A 26851-nucleotide genomic window follows, 5' to 3' on the forward strand; every position below is an offset into this window, starting at 1 on the left:
GGAATGTAAATTGGTAGCATTTGGACTACCGGATCTAGCATTATCAGATAAAAATAAGGACTAGAGGTTGTTACAAGGTCCAGTTGTCTTATTCAACCCAGAGCCAGAGGCATCAGGAGCTCACCGTGTCCAATTAAACAGATCCAGACGGTAAGTGGTCCATCCCCTTACGCGATGCGGACAGGGCCCAGGGATAAAACCATGCCCATTTGCACTCAGTTGGATCCCCAAGAGAGAGAGAGAGATGAGTATGATGACGACGCACTGACCACGACGGCTTTGTATATTATTGTACATGACTAATTAGAAGATTGGTAGGGACTTTGGGGGCGATGACTCGGTCTTTTGGTTGTGGCATTTCGTCGAACAGTTGGCAACGAGCCTCTCAACGGGAAACCTCCCACCACCACCAACGTCCCTCTGTCTCTAGAGCTCCTGGTCTCTCTTTAGACTTTTAGTTTGCCTCTTCTAATCGCTCACTTTACCGTCTGAAGCTCCCCCTCCCTCCCTCTCTCTCTCTTTGATCATTATTTTCGGGGATCGTCGTCACTGCCGTCAAGCGGAGTTGGACGCGCTTCAGGTAAGAAAAGAAACCCCCAGCCGTCTTCCAATAGAAAAAGGCGCTAATTTTAGCCGAGGTGTGTGTCAAGAACGGTTTTCGCTTGGTTCCCTTTGTTGGGCAAAACCCCTCATGGCGGCAGAACGATGGGAACTCGAGGGCCGACCCTCGTTCCTTTTCATTTTCCCCCTCTTTTTCCCGATTTGGGTGTAACCGAAAACATTTCTTTCTTGGTCACTTCGTGAAACAAAAAACTTACTGACAATGGATTTGATGGCATGGGAAATTTATAAACATGTGAATATCAAAGGTTGGGAATTATGGTCTGTGTGTTGCTTTCTTGGTATTTCTGAGTCGTCAAATTCTGTACGGATTGATTGGGGGGGTTCTATCGGAGTTTGGGAATATTCATTACTGGAATCTGAATTTGATCAGAGACTGGCCTTCCTTTCCTGGGTTTTGGAATCCTAGAGACTGAAAGGATCAGTGGGGAGTCGATCAGTTTCTGGAATTCGTTGGAACTTGACTTTTCATTCTGGATTTTAGAACCCTAGTGACCGGGAGGATAGGTAACTTCTTCTTTTTAATGTGAGTATGGAAAAAGGAACAATTGGTTCTTTTTTCTGGTTATCGGGTTTTCGGGAACTCTCGATGTGGAAAACTGTGGTACCCATATTGGGATTTGTCGTTCCTGTGGTTCGTCAAACCCTTTGGGGGGGACTCCATGGATAATTCAGATTCCCCAATTTTGCTTTTTCTGCTGAAACTGAAGGCTCAGAATTGACTGTAGTTCTTGTTTGAAACAATTCAGCAATTGAATATTTTGAAACATCAGACCATGATTTTCAGGACGAATTTTGGTTCTCACTTTCTCCTTTTTCTTTCTGGAAGTTATGTTCATCAGGTTTAGAATCTGGAAAATTTGTGTGGTGTTGCTTACATTTCTCTATGGTGTACACAGATGGGTTCCATCCCAAACACCGTCTATTATTGCTCTGTTTCTAAAGGAACAAAAGTACTTGCTGCATATAGCCGCGGAGATCCAGAGATAGAGAAGTGGGCTGCGTTATGCTTAGAGAGAACACCTCCATTTCATGCTTGCTATTTCCAGACGGTCCGGAACCGTATCTTCGCGTTTCTAATGGAAGACGGGCATGTTTATTTCACGATTGCTGATGAAGGCCTGGGAAGGTCTGGTGTCTTGGAATTCCTTGGGCACGTCAGGGATCATTTCAAGAACGTATTGAAGAATGGTGCAGTGGGCAGTTTGGGCTTGACATCTTTCTGTCTACATGAAGAATTGGTTCCTGTTCTTCGCCGGCTTATTTTGTCTCTTGAGAACGTTCCTAGAATGGACGGGGATCGTGAGAACCATTGCACTCCTCCTGCAAATCCTGAGGTTCTGGTTTTGCATAACCAGATGAACAGTTTGCATGGCAAGGCCGGTTCAAAGTCATCGACAAAGGAACCATTCCTAGGGAAGCCCAACAAGTATGAAAAGATCTCGAGGGAGCTAACAGAAGTTCGGGAAGACATAGCAGAGGACCGAGGGAATGCTGCGGATGAAGGGCATAGGATAGATGTGGTGGTTGATTCCAATAAAAATGGAGATGCTGTATCTTCATTTCCTTTGCAGAAGAGCGCGAGTGCCAGGGTCAGAGCGCAGCAGCTCGCACGCAGGATGTGGTGGCGCCATGTTTGGATAGTTCTTATTTTTGATGTGGCGTTGTGTTTGATTCTGTTCGGAATTTGGCTTAGCATATGCAAGGATTTTGAGTGTCTCTCTTAGTTGATGATCAAAGAAGAAAAGTTGGTAAAGACAGTTCAGGAAATCTGCTTATATTTTCATTGAAGGATGCCTAGGCGTTCATTCTTTTACCTTCATTCTTTTACCTCTAGGCTTGGTGTAAATATTGTCTTGGGAGGATCTACTTATGGAGATCTTAGTCCACACAGCGGATTGAGCTCAGAAAGTCATGAATCGCCATCTTCCTAGGCACTGTGTACCATTAGTTTCAATTGGAGTTGCTTGTTGCGGACTCTTCGAGAAGGTTTGATTCATTGCAACTGAAGCTGTACAAGACACCGAATGTAAATACACTCACTCAGGCTGATTGCCTGAAGCAGAGTCAATGTGCCATCACTCTGGAGAGCCTGGTACCTCTTTGATCTTGTCTCAGCCTTTGGATAAGTTGTTTTCAGGAACTGCTTCTGTATGTTCTTATTTCAGTGTCACGATCACATTAATTATCCTCTTATTCTTCTTCTTCTTCACCACCAGCACCAACCACTGCATCTATGGCTATATCTACTCACAAAGCGCTGAAACATCTGTTTATTTGTTTCCTTCTTTCTTCAACTAGACATGTTGTCTAGTTTTGGCTTAGGGGGTGTAATATCTCCCTTGCAGAATTCTGTACAGATACGTGGTGCAATGCTGGTAACCAGTTTGGTGATGAACCTGGTTCAGTAAGAATCGAACCTAAATGAGTAAAGACAGAGAACTCATCGAGTGGTTTTACAATCAGTGTGATCAAACGAGTCCTAATTTCAGCCCTTATGGCGTGTTTGGATGCAGGAAATTCAGTGGAATTGGAATCCTATTCCACTAAAATTTTCTTTGTGGCCGAAGAATAGCCAAAGATTTCAATGGAATTGGAATAAAATTCCACGAATTCTCCTCAACCCAAACACACCCTTTTGGTGTGCTTCGGTTCAGACAATTTAGTGGAGACGGTATCCAAATTCACTAAATTCCTCTTTGTAACTGGAAAGTGACCAAAGTATTCAGTGGAATTGGATTTCATTTCCACTAAATTCTCTGAATCCCAACAAAACAACACTAGACCGCAGTAGTATCTGCCAATGAAGAGTGTTTGTTCATGGTGGCTTGGCCAATTGAAAAATTGTCACTGTGTGTCATCTCAAACCAACCATTTTGTCCCCTTTTGAATCCGTGAACCTGTATGATTTGGTGCCCACCTTGACCGCAAGAGTTCATATTTAAATTTGGTGATTCTACTGAATAATTTATAGATTCTTGCCTCAATAGACACTTTTACCTAGTGTTTTACTTGTTCAAGTCTTTTGAGTCTAGGGTCGGATCAGGGTTTGCCTAAACCCACCCAAAATAACAATTGGTTATGTTGGATCATGAAAATGAATCCCAAACCCTACCCGTTTAAAATATATATATATATATATTTATACTAAAAAATTACCTATAAAATACTCGGTTCAGCAGGGTCAGGTTGGTTATCCAAGTGAAATTAGATCCCAAACCTGACTTCGGGTCAAGAAGTTTTCATCCCCATACTCGGATATTCAATTTGGGTCTGGTCGGGTATTCGACGCCATGAGAGATTGGCAATGTTATGGTCTCTGTTGCCAGGGTACAGCTGAAAGAGTATCGAGTACAGTGACACAGTCATGGCAAAGTATTCGATACTCAAATGGTTGCTCAAGTCCTAAGGGTCTGTTTTGAAAGTGTGAATTTGAGAGGAATTGACCAAAATGACTTGGAGGGAATCTAGGAGAAACCTTGATTCTCTTCATACCTTTACAATTTCACCAATTCCTTTATCCCAAACAAGGTGAACGTGATTGTAAGAGTGAGAAGCCTTGATTCCTCGTGACTGTACTACGGTTTCCTCTGGTTCTTCCCTGATTCCTACTTTCCAAACAGGCTCCAAATGTAATGTAAATAAAATTATTGATAGTATGACCAAGGATTTGATGTCATATGCCACCGGGGCTGCATACAGATTGGGTACGGGGCTGGATCCTGCATAATCGATATTTGAATTTTGTGCACTTGATCTGAATCCACGTCCGAATCTGAAAAAGGTGCAACGATCTAAAAGGTCAAATTCAAATCCCAACTATATGTGCTAGCATGGATCCGGTAAAAACATGTCCAAAACATACTCCTTACATGTAAAAACCGTAATCAGATCAAATTTTGATCTGAATCTAAATCAGATCCGACGTAAAGTACTCATCTGAATCTGAACATGATCTGATTAAGAGAATCCTAGTCCAATTGGAATGCAAATTTTGGATCTTGCTTGAAGGATCTGAATATGGAAATAACATGCTGGATTCAGATCGGATATCTTATTGTATCTGATCTGTTTGCACCCCTATATGCCAGAATCCTCTCCTGGAGGAGCATGTATGCTTGTAGAGACTATTTCCTGCTAAGTAGCTCTATACGTATGAACCTGTGGTCACCTACTATGGAAAGGGAATGCAATTGCTAAATAGTAAACGCCTACATCCAAAGACCAGTAGTTTTTTTACTAAAAAGGAAAACATTACTAAAATATAAATTATTCATAGGCCCAGTAAATGAACCAATCTAGCCGAGCTTGAATGTTCAAGCTTTGCCCCATTCTTGTAGCAAGCTGATCCTAGTTTGAGCTCATAATGAGTCCGAGTCAAGCTCCAGCTGGTTAGTTATAAAAAAAAATGACATTGTCTCAAAGCGGTTAAAACGTATGCCTTGCTTTTTGGGAGTTGGTATGTAGGACACTTGATTGATTGGTTCCCAACCTTCCTTGTATCAAATGAAAAAGCTCAACTTTGTTTTGATTATAAATCTTGCTCTTTTAAGATCAAGAAACCGGATTATGGGATATAATTCATTTTTAATGCAAAAAAGGCATCTTAACCGTAAAGGCAAATGTTGACCAACATAACCAACTGGGTCTCCGCGTGGTTGGCAGGAGCTGTCAGTGCACGTCTACCTGTGGTGGGACGTTGCAGGTTCAAAACCCCAGTGTTACATTGAATAATAACTGGTGGTGTTCTGCCTGATCCCTTGTGACTTACATTGTACAATTGCGCTTAGAGTCTGTTTTGCTTTTGTTGAGTCTGATGTAAGCTGCTCGGTTCAGGTGAATCAATACCCCGAAGGGGCAGCCCGTATACTTGAACTGTAATAGCCTGCGGGCAAAATTATGAATGAAGTAAATGCGTTGAGCTTTCTTTTGTTCACCCTCGTTGTGATTGCTTCTTGTGATTGCAATTTCTCTCTCTCTATTCTCTCTTGCACTTTGATTACAAGTTTTCGTGACCGGCAAGCGAGCTGACAAGTAGGCTTGTGGCAGTGAGGAGGGACCGTCGCGCTGCGCTGGCCCATTGAAGAAAATAGGCCTGTGACACTGCTTAACTTTAAAAAAAAAATTATTGACCATGTAACTATTTTCATTATGCCAATTGTAAGATTTATTGATTTCTTGCAAAACTTTTCGTTATAATTCATGGTTTACATGTGATGTGATGTGATATGATGCATGTTTAGCATATTTGTAAGAGGTTGATGACAAATCTGTACTTAACAATATAGAAAATCTTTCCCAAATGGCAAGAATAGACTTTTCTCAATTCTTTAAAAAACAAAAATGTCAAATAATGGTGGGGGCCACATATTTGTGTATTTGAAAGAAAGAAACTTCAGTTTTTGTCATCCATTGGTCAATGCCTCAAAAATCATGAGGGAGGCAGTTGTTCGGGCACATTTGTGGCAGTGCACTATTTGGGTAAAAACTTTTGAAAATTGTGATAGATATCCAACATGTACAAAGTTGTAATTCCTATTTGAATAAATTAACCCAAAGCCAGCAAGTGGGTTGCACTAACAAGGGTCTTAACTCTTAAGACCATTCTTTTATCATCATCATCATCATCATCATCATCATCATCATCATCATCATCATCATCAAGCTTTATATCAATTATCAACTACCCGGGGCCAGCCAAGAATGACCTCTTTATATTGAGAAATCTTTGTCATTTCAACTCTAATCAATCTTTTGTTTGCCTTGCCCCAAAAGGGTTTGGCGTAGGTGGATGGTGCCTAGGCCACTAGGAAGGCGGTCTAGGTTCAAATCCTATGAGCATCATTCTTTCTGCAAGCCTAAGCGTGGTGACTCTCTGGGACAAGGGGTAATTAAGTCCACAGAGTTTTATGCTGCCAGGACAGTGATCATAAGTATGGCAGGCAAAAACCAGTGCAGCTAGGTCTCTGATCTTAAGGGTGGTTTCTTCGTGTAAATATAAAAAAAAAAAATCTTTTGCTTGCCTCACAAGAGGGTGGCGGGCACGTTAATTGATCTAAGTCTAAGGGAGGGCTCCTCTTCATAAAAAAAAAAAACTCTAAGCATTTTTTCCTCTTTTTTCTTTTCTTTCTTTTGAACAGTCGAGCTGGGTGGATTGCCGCCGCGTGAATCGAACCCGAGACCCCTTGGTTATGAAAATGAAACTCAACCGTCCAGTTTCTTGATACTAATGGCTAAACTGTTGTTCAAATATAGCAGATTCTTTGGTGGGTTCTCTGATCCTTGACCCTGCATATGAGCTCACCACTATACCTAAACGTGTGACCGCAATCATGGGTGTGGGGTTTGTGGACTAAGAACCTAAAACTGTTGGCTGCCCAATTACAACTGCAGGACAAGAGCTTTGTTATAACCCTTTTGAATAAATTCATTGTAAATTATAAAACCTAAATAATTTCATGAAAACTTATAAAATCTATTAAAATTATGAGATTGCACACCAAATAATGAAAGAACAAGACAAACCATAAAGCGCACATGTTTTCTTCATGATTTTTTTTTTATGTCAAAAATATGAAAGTGAAGAAAAAAACCAAATTTGATGGTTTTGAGAGTTCTGAATTTCTAGAGGCTTTTATTTCCATTGATTTTGACATAGAAAATGATCAAACTCAGGGTCTTGTGAATGCGGTCATGACCAAATCATGTTTTTCAGTCCAAAAGAAATAAAAAATAAAAAAATACAGTTGAAAAAATTGAAAATAAACAAACTACTCTTCGGTGAGGCATGCTTTTCCAACACCCATTTCATTAAATAGAAAAAATATAAGGCCACACTGATTTATATATTTGAGGAGGAATTAGTCTGATTTAGACCGATTCGTTAGACTCGAGAAATAATTGGTCAATTTTTCAGGCACTCCATTTGGGTTTCCTAATGAGTGTCTTTTATTGTGCTGTTCTGCTAAACGGTTCGGATTTGGGTTAGATGTGGCCAACACCAGATTGGATTAATTGATGTTTCCTAAACGGATTCGGATTCAAATAGTGAAAAGCTCATACCAAATATGCCTTTTTTACATGTAATCCACTTCAGGTATCAAATCCGGATATCTGTCGGTAGCAAAAAATCAAAACTATATATTTATCCAGTTATAATTGGATAACGTACACTATGATCGCATCAGAAAGTGCAACCCTCTTTCCTATGTAGGGTCCTCTTAATTTGTTTTTTTTTTTAAATATTTATAGGGAGAAATCGCCCCAGGATCAGAGACCTAGCCGTGCTGGCTCAAACCTGCCTCAGCGACCATAGAATACAGAATCACATTTAATCCTGTTTTGGTTTCTTGAATCACTAAGGACTAAATTGAGTATTTTTCGAGGGACCTAAGAATGTTCGATTCAGTGCCTTACCCAATTGGATTTATAGTCAGATGAAAAAAAAAAAACTCGCATCTAAATCCGATCCAATTAGCTTAAAGAGCTAGTTCGATTTCTAACCGGATTTGGACATCCGTTGTGTCCGGTTTATGTTTAGATTCCGACATGGATTCAGGTGTAAAACTTTACAAAAAGACCAATTCAGTTGGATTTGGATTTGGATTTGGTTAGATATCTGATCTAAATGAAGCAATGAATTTATGAATCAGAAAAGCATGGACATAAATGCCTCATAAAAATACAGTTGCAATTTTGCAGTCGTAATAATCATGATAAAATGCAGAGAGAGTTTATTTTTTCTATCTTTATAACACAGTATTTATTTTTCGATCTTTATAACACTTACGATGGGAAGCAAGAGAGAAAACTCTCAATTATATTGAAAAAAAAAGTCATCTTAGGACCTTTGATTCTCTGATAATTTGCAATTTATAATGGCAGAATGGAGAACAGAATCAGCAAAACTTAGAACTTCTGAAATCTTTGAACTCCTACTCCAATCTTTCTTGCCTCAATATGTCACAAGCCTAATTTCATTTTCTCTTCTTTCCCATTATGATTTTACACTTGGTATTTACAGAATATTCTATAAGGAAGTAACCTCTGCGTACAAAGGGTTACTACCACATGAAAAGTTCCTCTACTGTCATGTGGCACTTAATGTGCATTGCTTTAATATGCATCCTTGATCGTGGTTGATGAAGGGTGAAGATCTTATTTGATAGTTAATTGATTTATAAGAGTACTTGAGTACCGTAGTTTGTGTCTCATGTCTGGTTTTAGTGGAAAATAGAATAATGTGCTACACTACAACCAAAATTAAGGGAAGTGGTATGCTCCAATAAAGTCTGAAATTGTAGGATAACATTGGTAGCTCTACTAGAAAGTAGGAAGCAAGAGGGTGAATCCCACTTGAAAAACTGAAAATTGGAAGGGCGAGCAGGGTTCCAGTTCTAGATCTGATTTGAATCTCACATAAAGATTTAGATTCAGTCGAAAAGTACAGCCTTGTGGTGCTGAATATGCTGAAAACAGGTAGAACCTATTGTTTCCCAAATGAAATAGATAAAAAGGTCGAGAATCAGATAATATTTGTTCACTTGATTCAAATTTCATGTATATCAAAAGTAAACAAACAAAAGAAAAGGGTTGTGATGTCCTTGTCTACCAACAAAAAGATATCCTGGTTGATGGTTTAGGTGACATGAGAAAATTGCGAAAGTCGACAAAAACATCGTGTAAATCCATAAGGAATTCAAAAATTAATACAAAATTTCAGGTCTAATTTTCAAGTACATATTCACATGATACTGTTGAATTGATTTGATCAATCTGACCTCGTAGATGTGATTTAGAGATCAGCATTTTTAAATTGCCAAAATCCGATCTATGTGCAGGACTTTCGGTGATTAAAAAATCAACAGATATTTTAGTGGTCATTTTTGGACAGCAAAAAGCCAACTGAAGAAAATATTATGACGTGATCGCATATGGTAAAATCCAATACTCCACCATTGTTTGAAGGAGCTGTACACAACTTTTTAACCAACTGATAGGTGGAGGCTTTCATATGGGGAGATACCTCCCTATGAAATAACCCCCACAACCAGTGTTGCCCAACAACTGCTTATCAGAAACATGTCAATGTCACTTCATGAAATGTGATCCCTACAAATAACACCAGCATATTGAACCTAAACGCATCACAGAGATGAAGTTTAACAAAATACAGGAAAAGCACCAACCAAGAATCATCCATCCACATTCAAGATATCATATTAAGTTACAGCCAACGAACACCAACTGTTAAAACCGAGTCATAGTCAAATCACCTGGGTCAGATCAATAAGATGCACACAATCTACTTCTGATTTTCCTGAACCTGCAAATAACAAGAAATCTCAACCCAAAGGAGCTGGAAGAAACAAAACTATTCAGTGCAAGCACAAAATATCAGCTCAGACCCAAATTCCACCAATGTACAGCAGGAAGCTGGGCAAATCACCCACCAAGAGACACTGGTGTATTTTATTATAAAAGGGAAAAATGTAAACCAATTGGTCCCAATGTGGTTTATCTCAAACTCTCATTAAGTTTCGACGAAGTTCTGATGTAATGCATCTCACTCATCACACCCAGCCACAGTTTGAAATTGTCAGACAAGCCCAAGAGCCAAAGCAGACAAAGTGCAAAGATTTGTTCCATCTAGTCTGATTCACAAATAATACGTTCAATACCAATTTAAGATCCACTTTCTAGAGATTCCATCAAAATTATATACGAGTAAACTTCACCAAAGCGAACATTATAAATATAAAATCTTTAATGTTGGGCTAGTCAACTGAAGAAAATGCCTTGAGTCCATATTATGACATCAATCTTCTCCTAGTAACCTTGCATCAAGATTTTTGTTGATCTAAGAGAAGAACTGAATTCTTGTTCAACCAACAGAAAAGCTCAACATGTTCACAGGGTATAGAGGAAAGATTTCCATTTCCAAACAAGAGTTAGGAATTGTAGTCAGGCATTTTCGGCAGATGATTCATGTGCCTGTGCCATGTACTTGTCTAGCGACCGGGTCACGGCTCCAATTCAACTTCTTGCTCGAGCTGCTTGCTCTTGAACTCAGTCCTCATCTCGTCATGCTTCTTAATCAATTTCTGCCTCTCCAGCTCATACTCTACCCATTTTGACTGAGCCATAAGAATGTGTTCCACCTTGGAAATTTCTTCATCCCTGGTAAACAAATGCATAACAAATTAAATGAGCAGAAAGAACGTAACTTCCTACCAATCTAGCAGCTTTCTAGTTTAGAAACATTAACTGATATAAAATAACTTTATGCAACCCTTTTGTCTGACAAATTGTAACGTGGTATCCCATAGGCCATAAGCAAGGGCCTAGAGAAAACCAACAAGCCAACAATACTTTACCACACTGACAAGAATCCACAGAGATGGAAGACAATCAATGCAATGGACCCCATTGCACAACTAAGTGATGTTAAGTCAATCCTACTGGATGATATTTGAGCCAAGAAGACAAAAATAGATGGTGCTCATCTCATGGTAAGTTGATGATACGAGCCTGCTTCAAGGTCCATGTACTTGTCCTTTACGGAAAAAAACACAAGGGTGGTTCACTAACATACCCTAGAGGAGAATAGAAAGAGTACCCAAGGAGGTCTTCTTATATGTTGTAGCATGTGAAATTGAAAACTAGCCTGATAATATCAATTGGAAGCAATGTTCGAAGCAAGACAAGAAAAGACAGTTTCAAAAGATACTTAAAGATGCACTTCAATCAACCTTTTATGAAATGAGAAAATTTGTATCGACATATAGCAAAACAATGCTAATAAATTCACCAGGCAAGACATCTTCATTAGGCTGCGTCCCCTTACAAAGTGTTGGGGTTCTGAATCCAATTATCCCATTCATTCTTGTACAACGCTAATTCTAAGCTATGTAATGCGGACACTCCATTTGGAGAGCGGTACCCGTGTCGACACGGGTACCACCACTAGACTTGCCGCATTGCATCAGGTCGGGTAAAAAAAACCCGACCCGTGTTGGATTCTCCCCCCCTCCCCCCAACCACTTCCTCTTGAAATGAAACAAGAAGTGCACGATCACAATGCTAACAAAGGGCTACACAAGTTCACAATCACAACATGGTCTCTAATGGGCGGAATACAATCTCACAAAAGACATAACAAATTTCACAAGAACACAATGTAAAATAAATGCTTTTTTGTATTCACACAAATATGCTCAAAAACGTGCCTAAATACTTTACAAGAGGCACTATATATAGATCATAACATACAGCAAAAAAAAGGCTGAGAAGCTCCGTCGGTCAGAAATATGACCATTGAGAGCAATAGTCTAAAAATAATAATTTAAATAAAAAGGAAAAATAAATAAAAGAAAAACAAAAAAGACAATACAATCCCTAGGACTGTATTTATTACAACATATACAATGACCAACATACTCCTAATATATATATATATATATATATATATATATATATATATATATATATATATATATATATATATATATATATATATATATATATATATATTAAAACTCCCTATCAAACTTACTGTGAGATCATCGAAAGTTTGTTAAGAAAAAACAAAAATCGAGGTAAAGGAAGAGCTTTGGTGAAGAAGTTTGCAATCTGAAACTCAGACTGAACATATGGTAAAGTAATCATCTCTTTCAAGTATTCTTCTCGAACATAGTGACAATCTATCTCGATATGATTTATTCTTTCATGAAATGTATGGTTACTGGCTATATATATGACATTTTTGTTGTTGCAGCATAACTTTAAAGGTTCTAAAACATCAGCACCCATGTCTGAAAGTAATGATCTCATCCACATGACCTCGGTTGTTGTTGTAGTCATCGCCCTATATTTAGCTTCTATGGAAGATAAAGACACTTTTTGCTGCTTTTTGCATCTCCAAAAAATAAAAAATCACCTACAAACACACAAAAACCTTTGGTTGAGTGTCGATTATTGAAATCTCCCCCCCCCGTCGAAATTAGTATAAGTAATGAGATTTAAAGGTGATGAAGATGATAAAATTAACCCTTTAGATATTGTCTTCTTGATGTATTGAACTATTTTTAACACGACACTCATGTGAACAGATGTAGACGCATGTTGAAACTGACTTATAGTATATACTACAAGACCAATATCCAATCTAGTAATGGATAAATACATTAGTGACCCGATAAGTTGCCTATAAGGAGTTGGATCATGTAGTAAAACTCAGTCTTCAGCTCTCATTTTAACATTTATTACTTCAAGAGTGTCAGCATATTTTGTGTCTATGATTTCTGATTGCGCAACAATATCAACTGCAAACTTTATTTGAGACAAAATGTATTCTCTTCGCGAATATGTTACTTTAATACCTAGAAAATATCTAAAAAAACCAAGGTCAGTTATATCAAAAGTTTTTTTAAACATAATTTTAATTTCTTCAATTTCCCTCTGATCATTCTCAGTGATGATTATATCAACAACATAGAAGAGCAAAATGATAAACAAAGTACCTGCAGATCTTACAAAAAGTGCAGCGTCAATATAACAGGATTTAAATCCAAAATTTATCGTAGTTCCACTAAACCGATCATACCACGCTTTAGGAGCTTGTTTAAGCTCATATAAAGCCTTTCGAAGACGAAGAACCATACCATTTGCAATAGTCAGATCAGGGAGAGGATCGATGCAAACTTATTCATTTAAATTTTCATTTAAGAAAGCATTCTTAACATCAAACTGATATATAAGTCATTTCTTAATGGATGCTACTGCAACTAAAGTCCTAACGGTGGTTATGCGGGCAACCAGGGTAAAGGTTTCATCATAATCCATACCATATTCTTGGGAATACCCTTTTGTAACTAATCTTGCTTTATATCTTTTTAGAGACCCATCACTCTGTGTTTTGACCTTAAATACCCATCTACATCCTATTGTTTTATTTTCCTTAGAAAGATATTGAACTTCCCAAGTATAAGTCTTATGTAGAGCATCTAATTCTATTTTTATAGCTTGTACCCATTCTCTTATGTCTTTAGCTTTCCTATAGTTGGATGGTTCATGCTATAAGTGGATAGGTAGAAGACATGTCCTATAATTTGAGGAGAAGGATTCATAGGAGACAAACCTATTTGGCAGTTTAGGTATTCGTACAGATTATCTAACCCTAGATTCTTCTACATTTATTGGTTGACTATATTTCTCAAAAGCACATGGATGCTCTCCATTATTACAGCTAGAGTAGTGTATAATGTTATGAGTTGATTCTCTTTCTTTCACTTGGTTCATCATTTGACTCAACATTATCATTATCTTTATCATCATTTTCAATGTTGGATTTAGGCAATAAGTCAAACAAGAAGGCATACTGGGATTCTTAGTTTTTTCAAGATCAAATACTTTTTTCTTTTTTCAAGAAATGTTACATTTCTAGATATATAAAGCTTACCATTTTTAGAATCATAGCATCAATAGCCTTTTTATTTTCAGCATACCCAAAAAAAATACATTCAATAGCTTTAGGAAAGAGTTTGTTGTACTCTTCAAGAAGTACAAAACACTTGCATCCGAAAATCCTTAATCCTTTTAAATCAGGTGAAATCTTAAAGAGTTTTTCAATTTAAATTTTGTTTTCTAAAATTTGAGAAGGCATTCTATTTATTAAATAAACCGCAGTGAGGGCAACTTTGGTCCAAAACTGCTTTGGAACTTATTTTGAAATAAGTAGTGTCCTATTAGTTTCAATAATTTTCTTTTGTTAAATAACGATGTTTTCTTTCAAAAATTTTATTTTGTTGGGGGGTCCTTGTACAAGATTTTTGGTGTAAAATACTATGGATTTTTAGATATGATTGGAAATCATTTGAAAGAAACTCTCGCCCAAGTCAAAGTGAAAGATCTTAATATTTGTTTTGAATTGATTTTTAACAAGATTATGAAAATTTTTAAAATACGAAAAACTTCAGATTTGAGTCTAAAGAAGTAGATTCAAGTGCGTCTACTAAAATAATCTATGAATGTAATATAGTATAAATAACCACCTTTTGACATAACGGGAGTGGGACCTCATACATCCGAATGCACTAATTCAAAATTTTCATTAATTAAAGAAGTTCTAGACCCAAAAGGTATCATTTGTATTTTTTCAAATATATAATCTTCAAATACGATTTTTTTTTCTTACAAAATATTTTCAAAAATGAAAAAAGAGATAGTTTGGATACACTTGATGTCTTAATCTTTTATGCCAAAGATCCAAATTAATTTCTTGGATATGGTTACAAAAAGATTCTTTAGGAAGACATAAAGAGTCCATATAGTAAAGGTTCCTTCTTCTATGGCCTTGTCCAATTAGCTTCTCTGACGGGAGATCTTGCACCTAACAAGCCTTAGATAAAAATAATACTTTACACCCATAATAAAAAATTTGAAAAACTGAGAAAATATTTGAATCAAGTTTTAGAATAGCCCTGACATTTGGAACAAAGAATTTTTTTGAATCATTATTAAGATTTCCTATACTTTTAACTTTTAAAAAAGTACCATCGACGGTTGACACACATAAAAAATATGAATTAATGCAATCAGATACTAGTGATTCATTATGAGTCATGTGAAAAGAAGCTTCCGAATCCAAAATCCAAGATGACTTATCTGGAGGAGAAGAAGAGACGACGACACCAAATGTAGAGGGAATGGCTTTTAGTATTTGTGAAACGACCTTCGCAATTTGAGCAATTGTCAAATAATTGAAGTTGCTCCATTTCTTTGATTCTTGAAACTCTACACTTACCGTGGCAACCTTTTTGAGTTTGGGACAATCCGGTCTTATGTGTCCTAGTTTTTTACAATAGTGACAAGTAAAATTTCCTCTCTTATATTCTCCTTTGTATCCTCCCCCATTATGTCCTTCTCCATTATATCCTCCTCCATTAAATTTTTTCTCGAAGTGGGTAGGTCTATAAGTTTTTACAAAACTTTCGGGTCTTGATATGGCAAGCACCTCATCACTAGACTTGTGTATTCCAAGTCTAGTTTATTCTTAACATATTTGGGCAAGAGCATCACTTATAGAAGGAGATGAGGTCCTATAAAGTAAAGAGGACCTAATTTGCTCAAATTCTGATCGAACACCATATAGAAAAGATAAATATTTTCTCTTTCAACTTGTTGTTTTCTCATCTCAACATCTGAACCTTCTTATTTTGGTTACAACGTAGCCAATTGATCCCAAATAAGAGATAAAAGACCATAAAAAACTCTTACACCCTTGTTTGGTAGTGCGTACCATGTATTGGAGATAATATAGTCTAGCCATATCCTTTTGGATGAATGTACTCTTTAAGAAGATTCATCAATCACATGTTTTTTTCAACTTGATGATGTTAGTTGCAATCTTGAATTCTATGGTATTCATAAACCATGAGAGTATTTGAGCATTGTTGGCCTCCCAATCCTCCATTTTTTCTTGATATTCTTGTAAAGTCTTTTCCTTTTCTTCTTCAGAGATCTCCTTATCTTTTCATTAGCTTTAGTTGAGGTTTATTAGTGGTTCCACTAACAAAACCCCAAAGCTTTTTCCCCTTGATATGGTTTTCCATTGCGGTAGCCCATATCAATTAGTTATTTTCGTTGATCTTGTAGGAGATGACAGAGGCAAATTCCCTTTCACCCATGTTGAAGAAATAAACTTGTGGTTGAAAGACAAAGTTTAAAGACTACCACCATAAAGCGAGTATACCCAAGATAATTTTCAACACTACAAAAGCCCAAAGCTCTTATACCATGAAATGAAACAAGAAGTGCATAATCACAATGCCAACAAAAAGCTACACAAGTGCACAATTACAATATGGTCTTTAATGGACCAAATATAATCTCACAAAAGAGATAACAAATTTCACAAGAACACAATGTAAAATAAATGCTTTTTTGTATTCACACAAATATGCTCAAAAGCGTACCTAAATACTTTACAAGAGGCTCTATATATATAGCATAATATACAACAAAAAAGGGTTGAGAAGGAAAGTAGTCCAACAACTGTTGGACTGCCTCCAACGGTTAGAAATATGACTGTTGGAAGCAGTCCAACAACTAGTTGGACTGCTTCCCAACAATCTAAAAAAAAATTTAAATAAAAAGCAAAAATAAATAAAAGAAAAATAAAAAGGACAATACAATCCCTATTGGACAGTATTTATTACAATATATACAATAACCAAAATACCCCTGATATATATATATATATATATATATATATATATACATATATCAGGTATATATATACATATACAATGTATTTTAACACCTCTCTCTCTCTCGGCTCTCTCTGCCCTAACCCTCCGACTCTCTCTCTCTCTCAGCACCCACTGCCCCTCATAGCGCTGCCTCTCTTAGCCCCTCACAGCGCCTCTCAACCCCTCACAATGTTGCCCACTTTGTGCAGCTCAAGTACTCTTGTCTCTATCTCCCCCTCGACTCATCCTCTCTCATCTTTGTCTCCTCGACAAAGACCATATTGTTTGCAACAGATTGTTCCTCATGTAGAGAGGGGTTACTTTATCTCTCTCAACTCGCCTCTCTCCTCTCTCATCTTTGTCTCCTTCTCGACAAAGACCATATTCTTATCAACAGATTGTTCCTCATGTAGAGAGGGGTTAAGGTGTCTCTCTCGATTCCCTCTTTTTGGTAAGCGTGTTATTTGCTAACTTGATAGTTGATACTATGTTAATGAATTTTTTTCTATAGTTATGTTTTCTAAGTGCTAATTGTTAGGTATTATATATTTAATTAATTACCTGAAATTGTTATTACCTTATTATAACTTGTTTCTTAAATTTTAATTTCCTAGTTGTAGTTGTAGCTTTACTTGTTATTGAATTTTGATTCTTTGAATAAAAGTCATTAGCATGTTCTAATACTAGTTTAGTTGGTTGTTAAATGTTAATTATTTAAATGATAAATCAATTTATGTTGTTTTATTGGAATAATAGATTTTGATTTTTGGAATTTATTTTATATATATATATATATACTGTCGTGTCCCTGTACCCAACATTTTTTGGAATTATTGTCGTACCCTCCGTACCTGCACCCGTACCCATACCCATGTGACTTAGATTTTAAGTTAGATCACAATCTTTCAGTCCCTATTCACTGCACTCATCAAGTCTGCATTAGTTCCCTCCTTGTAGTTCCTTAAAATGGAACCATGTAATCCGTTTGTTTATCTGCAGAACTACCCAGAACAATTGAGCATGCTTCTTTCTGCCTTTGCATCACCCAACTCTAAGACGATAAAAAGGGGGTCTTTCTCATTAGATTTCGACACCCAATGAAACCATAATAATTCATTTTGCTACTCAATCCTTGTTAGCAACTTCGTCTTCATCTAAAGATTACTGGTCACAAACTTGCAATAGTTAAGATGTCAGGGCGCTTCCAGAGTTTGTCATGAAATGGCAAGAAACTCGAGGGACAAGAAGCATAAACAAAGACAACATAAATGAAGTCCATTCATTTGACTAGATACAATAAACTATGCATAGCCATGAAGAAAAACAAGACATAAAAAATTAAATATACAAGAACACCTCATTACAACACTCATACACACACACTCTACATACATACACCCTCTCTCACTAAGATGCACACATATGCACCCTTTATATAATGGTGTGTGAGAGAGAAAAGGAGACGACTAGCCTAACAGCTAGTTGGAGCTCCTCCAACTAGCCGTTATGCATAGTCCTAATGGCCAGCTTGGCCAAATCAATTTGACCAAAAAGGAAAAATATAAATATTAGTCATTAAATAATGACTAAAAAATAAACACAAAAATACAAATTAAAAAAAACTATTCTAACCCTACAAGTATACTCAATATAAGTACTAAATACCTAATAGGTATACCTAGAAATAAAAAAGGATAAAAAGAAAGAAAACAACAAGTATACCTCAGTAATTAAATCACAATATTACATTAATCTTAACAGAGTTTACCTCAAGTGATGTTCTTGTTTACTATTTCCAGAATCCACTCTTGAAAATGCAGCTTGTCTATGCTCCAACTGGTTGTGGTAATCTTCCAGAGTAGAATTCCTAATTTTCTCTTGCGATTTCTCGAGTTCTATTTCTTTAGCTGCAACCATCTCATGAAGCTCCTATATTTGTTTCCTATAGAATTGCTCTTGTGCATCCATGTATCAAGTCAATCAAACACACATACATCAAACTAAACAAACATTTTTCTTGTGAAAGGAAAAGGTACAGACACAACAATGTAACATAGAACAAAGATATACTCAAATAACATATAATTGAACCAAATATATAACAGCAGAATATACCTCCTTTCTACTTTCTTCATGCTGCATTTTGGATATCTCCCTCACTATCTTATTTTCCAGTTCTTTTGAATGCAATTTCTTCCCAACAACCATTACAGTCTCCTTCAAAGTCTTTGATTCCTGTTGTCCCCTTGCAACTTTGTTCTTGTACCAATTAAGTTGCTGATTATCTTTCTCCATCTGCTTCATCGGAATGACAACCATTTCCTGGTAGGACCTCATCTCAAATTTTATTCTTGATATACCTGGGACAAGCTTGGTACAATGTTAGAAACAATTAGATTGTCAAAGACCAAATACAAAACCAAAGACACAAAAACTAGAGACAAAAAGATTTGCAAAGAAAAATACCAAAAAAGAAAGAAACAAAAACAATAATCGGCTAAACGCACCTTGATGGTGTTGATTAATACATGAACCTAGGTATAATTTGTGAAATTTTATACCAGATCCAGACCCAACCTAAGTTCCGATTAAGACCTATAAATTTTCAATGTAAAAATGATAAAAATATGGTTTTACCGGATATGGTGTGGGTTTGGTTCATGTAGTTCTTATCGGGTTTGAGTATGGTTTTTCTTATAGTGGACTCGATTAGACCAGGCTCCTGTCCTGATACCATACCCAAAAAACTAGTCCAAGTTTGGTTTCACCTGGGTCTGAACCAAACCCAAAAACGTTGACACCCCTAGTTTTGATGCAATAAACAATGAGATCATGTTTTGCTATTCTACGTGGATGCCCAAGTCTTGATATAATTGGCTTAGTTTGCTATATAGTTGTTATTCATCTAGGAGTTCATGTACACTTCACACACACACAAAAAAAAAGAAAACAAGGAAGCAAAAAAACTGGAAGTTTATGTACAAGTTCATGAATTGATGCGAAAATTAAGTAGTTCATGAACTTGGTCATATTTCACACAAAATGACATTTTGGAATGCAAGTCATACAACATGAATTGATGCAATGAAACTACCAGGGTTGTTACAACCATTATTGATCCCTGAGCAAGCATTGCAAGATATTTCTATGGACTTCATAGAAGCCCTACCATCATGTGAGTGAAAAGAGGTCGTCATAACAATGGTAAACATATTCTCAAAGTATGCCTACTTCATTAAGTTGCCACAAGAGTACTCGATCGAGTAGATGGCTAAACATCTTATGAGTCACGTGGTAAAGCTTCACAGGATGCCAAGGAGCATTATGAGCGATCAAGACTTGATTTTCTTGAGTCAATTTTGGACTACATACTTTAAGCTTAGTGGGATAAAATTGAACTACAGTACCGCTCAACACCCACAGACGGGCAAACATACAAAAATTATGAACAAAGCGGCAAAGACCTACCTTTGTTGCTTCATGGGAGACCATCCAAACAAGTGACACCACTTTTTGTTGTGGGCAGAGTACGCCTAGATAACATTGATCAAACCACATCAATCTCGATGCAGTGCATTTTTTTCCTATTTGTGTTTTTCTTTCATGTGCATGATTTAACTTATATATATAGATATATGAGGTAAATATTTGGTGCTATTGAAGGCACAAAAATTGAGTATAAATAACCTTCTTTTCATATTTTTTAGACTTTTTTTGTAGTTATTAATTGGACCTTATGGATGTGTTCTACAAGTTTTGTTTAGTAGAAAATGAGTTTTGAATAATGTGATTATAACATGTAAGCAAGTTAATTTCATAACTCAAAAAATCATATTTTTAGTTCGAAATAACATGAATCAAGGTTTATACTTAGGAAACAAGTAGTGTTTAACACATTTATGTAGTTAGATTGAGTTGATAGAGCTTGAAACTATGATTTTCAGCTCAACAATTATATGACTTCAATAGCACCAAATATTAACCTATATATAGGGAAACCAAAATATGTTTACTAGTATAAACTATGATTTTCATAGGTTTTTTTGCAAATCTAACCCTACATATGCATTTGACATGGTCCATTTGCTAGGAATTGATTGTTGGAACATCGTAATGGGATCAAGAAATGCAATTTTTTATGCTTGAATATTTTATAAAAATTCCAAGTCACTGATTTTCAACACTTAAAAAGATCCTTATATATCATAATTGGATGATCCAAGATTTTGTTTCTATAAAACCAAAAATCTAAATCACATCCGTATGGTGAAATTTTCAAAAAACATAAAAAAACCTACCCTATATTTATATATACATGAGAACTGAAAATATAAGAATTAGAGTGTGAACCAAGATTTTTATGGGTTTTTTGTTGTAGGAATGTGATCTATATGCTTGGTTTTAGGGAACGACTCTTGAATAATTGATTTTGATGCATAAGTAGGATTTTTTTAAGGCTTGAAAATGGATGGCACAGAATTTTCATAAATATTCAAGCATCCAAAACTCGTGTTTTTTGTTGAAAAAGCATGGTCCAACAGTCGACTCCTGACAAATGGACCATGCTCAACGCATCTGCAGGGTTAGATTTGCAAAAAAAGAATGAAAGATGCGTAGCTCACATTATATATATATATATATATATATATATATTAATGGCTCCGTGCTTTTGTTTTCTGAGAGCATAATGACAATGAACAAAAAAACCTCTATATGGGGATGGCCGATTAATTGTTGAAAACGGATTCGCTGGGCATCGGCACTGATCTTGAATGGTTTGATTTTGTTACTTTGCAGTCGGCTCATCCATCATCTTCAAGGTTGTCATTGTTAATTTTTTTTTCTAAAGAAAATATCCATTAAACAATTATCAGAAAAAGGAGTTAATTTGAGGCCAGGTCAAATATTTAAAGGCTAGGGTCATGGTAGAGATTCTGATCAGTTCCCTGCATGGTTAGCCGCATACATAAACTATAATAATTTTTGTTCTGACGTGAGGCATGTATTCAGATTGGCAAGCACGGATGGATTTGAAGAGCTGGCCACTTAGTTAAGAATCTATATATTTATATACCACTTAGCTATGACATTTCAATATGTGAACATGTGTCTGTATCCATGTGGGTGCATCCGGAACTTGAAATGTTCTTGTAGATACACAATTTGTCACTTAGATTATATCATAGCCAGCTGAGAGACATTGATTGGGTAACAATCAGAAGGAGGCCCAGCATAAACCCTCTGAGCTAGAATCCAGTTTACCGCCTCAGTAGGGTGGAAGGCATCCCAGAACACGTACTGGGTCCTGTTGCAACAAGGGATTGAAAGGGGAAGGCAACCAATCTGCCCCAGATTGGTCTGAACTCCACAGCAGCCTCTGTCTCTTACGGTGAAACCTGCGTAGATATATTTTTTAGCGTGCAAATTTTCTTTTCTTTTATAGGCAAGCTGGTAGGAGAGGCAGGATCAGGAGCAATGTGGTTGCAAACTTTTAGTGTGCTGCTACACCTGATCGCCTTCCATCTTTGGGATACAGCCTGTCAGCTGTGGGGGGCCCAACAGCAGATGATGAGTGATCAGGTGCAGCATCACACAAAAATTGTGTACACAATCTTCCCCTACCAGTTCATTAATTAAAAAATCAATTTACAATTATCTTCCTAGAAGAAAGCTAATCCATGAAATACAAGATTATTCCCAAGAGATAAACCGCCAAAGCAAAAAAAACTCCGAGGCCAAATACAATATTTGTGTGTTACAATGGGCTTCTATTTTTCGTAACAATTCTGGATCTAAGATCATGAGATCAAAGACCACTAACAGGTTTTCCCATTAAACTATTTAAAGTTTCATCTTTTCTTGGACGACCCACTTTTTTAGGGGTAGGAGATAGGGAACTTTTCTTCTGCATATAAACTTTGGTACCAAATTAAGACTCATTTAGAATTCCTGCTCAGGGAACCATTTTAGCATTAGAATATGAGAACTAGAAATATGGGAATTTCCAACACTATTTTTGAAAATCCAACCATGTGGATGTGCTTGGCATGGTGAATTTGCTAGGAATCAACCATTGGATCATGTATTTTCGACGAAAAATGTGATTTTTGAATGCTTAAAAATTTATGAAGATTATGAGCCATTGATTTTAAAGCCTTAAAAAATCTCATTTATGCATCAAAATCGGACGATTCAAGAGCGGGTTCTTATAAAACCAAGCATGCAGATCACATCTGTACGGTTAGATTCAAGAGAAAAGAACAAAAAATCCATGAAAATCACAGTTCACACATTAGTTATCATATTCTAGTGATTATATATATACATATATATGAAAGTGTTACAATGCACAATCATTCATGCATACTTTAATGACATGCACAATAATGTTTAAGACAGAAATTTGCAGAAAGCATTCTGAGCATACAATTGGTTGGAAAAAAAAATAAAAATTGAGCATGAGAAGATGTTATAAAAAATCATTCACAGTGAAGGGTGAATAGGTGAGAAAGCAAAACCAAGGTGAAAAATGAAGCAGAAAACTTAATCCCTTCAACAAGTAATCTACAAAAACCAACCACCAAACAAAGTAACCAAATTCTCAAGCTGGAAATAACCAATACAAAATGTTCAACAAAACCCTAAAACCCAAATCAAATACCCTAGTATGAGATTGTCTAGGAATGTAGAGATAGGGAGACTGCCGGTACCCAATACAGATTTAATTTTAGGAAATTTCCTGTGGCTTTCCAGTAACGGTGGGCAATCGGTGAGTGAGGGGGACGATAGGCTTGGCAAATGGTAGGTAATTTTAAAGAAAGGGTAGATTGGACATTATGTTTTCAAATTAAACAATATTCTTTTGGTAAAATAACAAGAAAACCAAAGCACTAATTACAAAAGACCCATTTTGATGGGAAAATTTCTGTCTTAAACATTATTGTGCATATTATTAAAATGCATGAATGGGTGTGCATTGTAACACTTCCCTCTTTATATATATATATATATAGGAGAGAGAGAGAGTAGTAGAGCATAGAGCGTAGGTGCTTGTGCTTGTGATACGTTCTTGAGGGGTTTTCCAGGTTTTTTTTTTTTTTATATATTCTGACCGTGCAGATGTGATCTATATACTTGATTTTATAGGGATCAGCTCTTGAAGTGTTCTATTTCTACACGTGTTTAGGTTTTTATAAGGTTAAAAAAATCAATGGTCCAAAATCTTTGCAAAATTTTTAGGCTTCAAATATCATTTTTTTTTTCATCGAAAACACATGAAAAAAAAACACATTTAAAGATCATGGCCAACACATTTATGGGGTCAGAACTACTAAAAAAAACATCTAAAGATCCAAAAAAAACCCATCAAACACTTATCACAAACACTTAATGTTAAAGCACCTACGCTCTACTCTCTCTCTCTCTCTCTCTATATATATAAGCATGATCACTTCCGAACATGACCAGAACAAACTAAGGTTGAGCATCTATTGTGCAAGCAATGGACGCTCAGCGTCATTATTTTCTCATAACACCGGCGACAAAAGTCACCGCTAAAGGTGTTATTTGACACAAACTTGTGCCAAACGTAGTGCCAGTTCATTCTGGTCATGTTTGAAAGTGATCATGCACCTGCACATTTTCATATCTATCTATCTATCTATCTATATATATATATATATATATATATATATATATATATATATATATATATATATATATATATATATATATAAGCAATCATGTAGAACATAGGGAAGTAAATCTGGACCGTATGCAGCTGGGTTGTTGAGTATGTCCCCCACTATTCGATAAACGTCTCCGTAGACGAAGACTGCATCTGAATGGTTTGAGTTTAGCTCGTTCACAAGGGACACAAGCCCATTGTTGAACAAACCAACCATCTCATTGACGCGCGTTACGCATGAGCCGCTTGGGGCCTCTCCTGTTGCTAGTTGGTAGGGTATGCACCCGAGCGGGCCGATTCCGGCGATGGCGAACCTCCTCAGACCGAGACTGTGAAGTGCCTGCAGCCAACCATATGCACCCATTGCATTAACTGGTTAATTATCCTCGATCATGGTGGCTAAAGTTTAAAATGCCCTTCAGAGCATGAATGAATATAAAACATTTGTTTTTTCACGATATTTTCAGAGCATGAACGATATTTGAACATGCACTATGGTTTTTCTCTCTGAACTGAGCGAGAATGAGGCGATGGAACGGCTGCCTTACCAGTATCTGCCTTGTGTAGTGTTGGATGAGAAGGTCTGCATAGGACTGAGGGTTGTAGTTGTAGCTTGATTGGTATAGAGAAGGATTCAAGTAGTTGTTTGCATAGTCATTGCTTCCAAACACCAGCACAACTATGGCCTTGGCTATGTACCGCTGGAAATCGTTCCCTGTTAGGTTTCTTAGTTCTTCCAACATGCTCTCGAAATTTATCACTTGCCGGCTCAAGCTTATGCGTTCTCCCTGTTGCATTAAACAGTTCATGCTTTAATACCACAATGAATGTGCTCACACACGAGTTGGGATCCAAGGAGCGCCTATGTGACACTAGCCAATCCCATGACAGCATTGCATGGGCACACAACAACAGATTGCAGGCCCCACAAAGAATGCCGTCATGTTATTGGCTGTGTCACATAGCCAGGCACTTAAGCACGGACACGGATCCCATCATTTGAAATATCATTTGGGTTTCATCATACATTCAATCTTAGCCATCCAGCAGAATCATCAAGCAGTAGATTGGATGGTTAGGATTGAATCTATGATGGAACCCATCATATTTCAAATGATGGGATTCGTGTTCCTTAAGCACTCCCTGGACACACACACACACACACACACACTAATTTTCATATATAAAATCATGTACCAAGTTTTGGCCAGTCTCGTCAAGTATGCCAGCAGCTGCAGATGCAAAATTAACTCCGCCAAGTATTCTTGTCCCCGTTGTGGTAGGGTCCTCAAATGGCGGAAGATATGGAACACCAAGCAGGTCACCTACAATTTGAAGAGAAACTCATCATTAGGAAGAAAGTAAGAAAAAAATTGATGAAGGTGATGGTGGTGCTGATAAGAAAGTGCATACATAACAAGTCGATTATTGTTTTCCCATTGCCAAATCTGCCAGTTGGTCCCTGAGAGAAATCAACTCCATAGGGAGGGAAATTGGATTTCGCTAATGACTTAAGATTGTTGTTATTTCCATTGTCAACCAGTGAATCTCCAAACACAAGCACGGCTGGCACTTGTATCGCTGCTGCTGCTGCTGCTCCAAGCATCGTTTCGCTGCCATGAGAGACCAAAAGCAGTGAAAAAGTGAAGGCAAAGCTGCAAACTCCTGAGTGATTCATGTTTTTGAAGAATGAAATAAGGAATTGCCTATTTTTTGCAAGATTTTTCTATGAACATATAGATGGTGAATAAGAAAGCAGTCAGGCTTGTTTTGTAACGGCTAGCATTTGGGCGCGTAAAAACGTGAGTCATGCTGAACATGAGCGTTTTTGCTCATGCTCACATCGTGGCCATCCGATTGGCATTTAAAAAAGTTCAAAAGTCAAAAAACCACGTGGCATTCATCCAAAATGCAAACAAACGGCCACGCTGTCGGCATGAACAAAAAAACGCTCATGTTCAGCATGACCTGATCTGCTTCCCTAAAAACGGCATGGTTTTCAGCAAAAAGATTGCTCGTCTCAAGGGTGACCACCTTCGGTTGTGTGTTGCGTGTATCAATTTCTTTTCCATGGTATCATGTTTGAATGGCACGTACAACTGAGAGAGGGGGAGATATAGATGACAAATTTCCTGACTGCACTCAACATGACAAGTATGGTAGGTGGGCAGTTTCACGCTTCCTTCGTGTAGACTTCCTGAAAATAGTGGCACTTTGCTGATTGGAACCTAGTATGTATTTTTTGGCTAGGCCAACTCTTGGTATATATGTACCTCTAATCTTACAAAAGCTA

General features: G+C 36.9%; 2 protein-coding genes and 1 pseudogene across 3 annotated transcripts; 1 reads left to right on the forward strand and 2 right to left on the reverse strand.

The window, feature by feature from the left end:
- The first annotated feature begins 311 nt into the window (after nt 1-311).
- On the forward strand, nt 312-2812 carry LOC149848425 (phytolongin Phyl1.1 pseudogene; annotated as a pseudogene). Its single transcript, XR_016430152.1, has 2 exons — nt 312-580; nt 1521-2812. The product of XR_016430152.1 is annotated as a phytolongin Phyl1.1 pseudogene (transcript).
- Nucleotides 2813-10643: 7831 nt separating this feature from the next.
- On the reverse strand, nt 10644-19190 carry LOC149848426 (protein SUPPRESSOR OF GENE SILENCING 3 homolog). Its single transcript, XM_090004290.1, has 3 exons — nt 18987-19190; nt 18640-18800; nt 10644-10800 (listed from the first exon to the last, which is right to left on the reverse strand). The coding sequence occupies exons 1-3, from the start codon at nt 19188-19190 to the stop codon at nt 10644-10646; spliced, it is 522 nt and encodes a 173-aa protein (XP_089860416.1).
- A 2856-nt stretch (nt 19191-22046) lies between these two features.
- Nucleotides 22047-26164, reverse strand: LOC149848427 (GDSL-like Lipase/Acylhydrolase superfamily protein). The gene is made up of 5 exons (XM_090004302.1): nt 25972-26164; nt 25756-25883; nt 25107-25346; nt 24643-24898; nt 22047-22267 (listed from the first exon to the last, which is right to left on the reverse strand). The coding sequence occupies exons 1-5, from the start codon at nt 26162-26164 to the stop codon at nt 22047-22049; spliced, it is 1038 nt and encodes a 345-aa protein (XP_089860428.1).
- Between the last annotated feature and the right edge of the window lie 687 nt (nt 26165-26851).

This window comes from Nuphar pumila, chromosome 1, assembly GCF_984573655.1.
Source record: "Nuphar pumila chromosome 1, dmNupPumi1.hap1.1, whole genome shotgun sequence".
NCBI classification, from domain to species: Eukaryota; Viridiplantae; Streptophyta; class Magnoliopsida; order Nymphaeales; family Nymphaeaceae; genus Nuphar; species Nuphar pumila.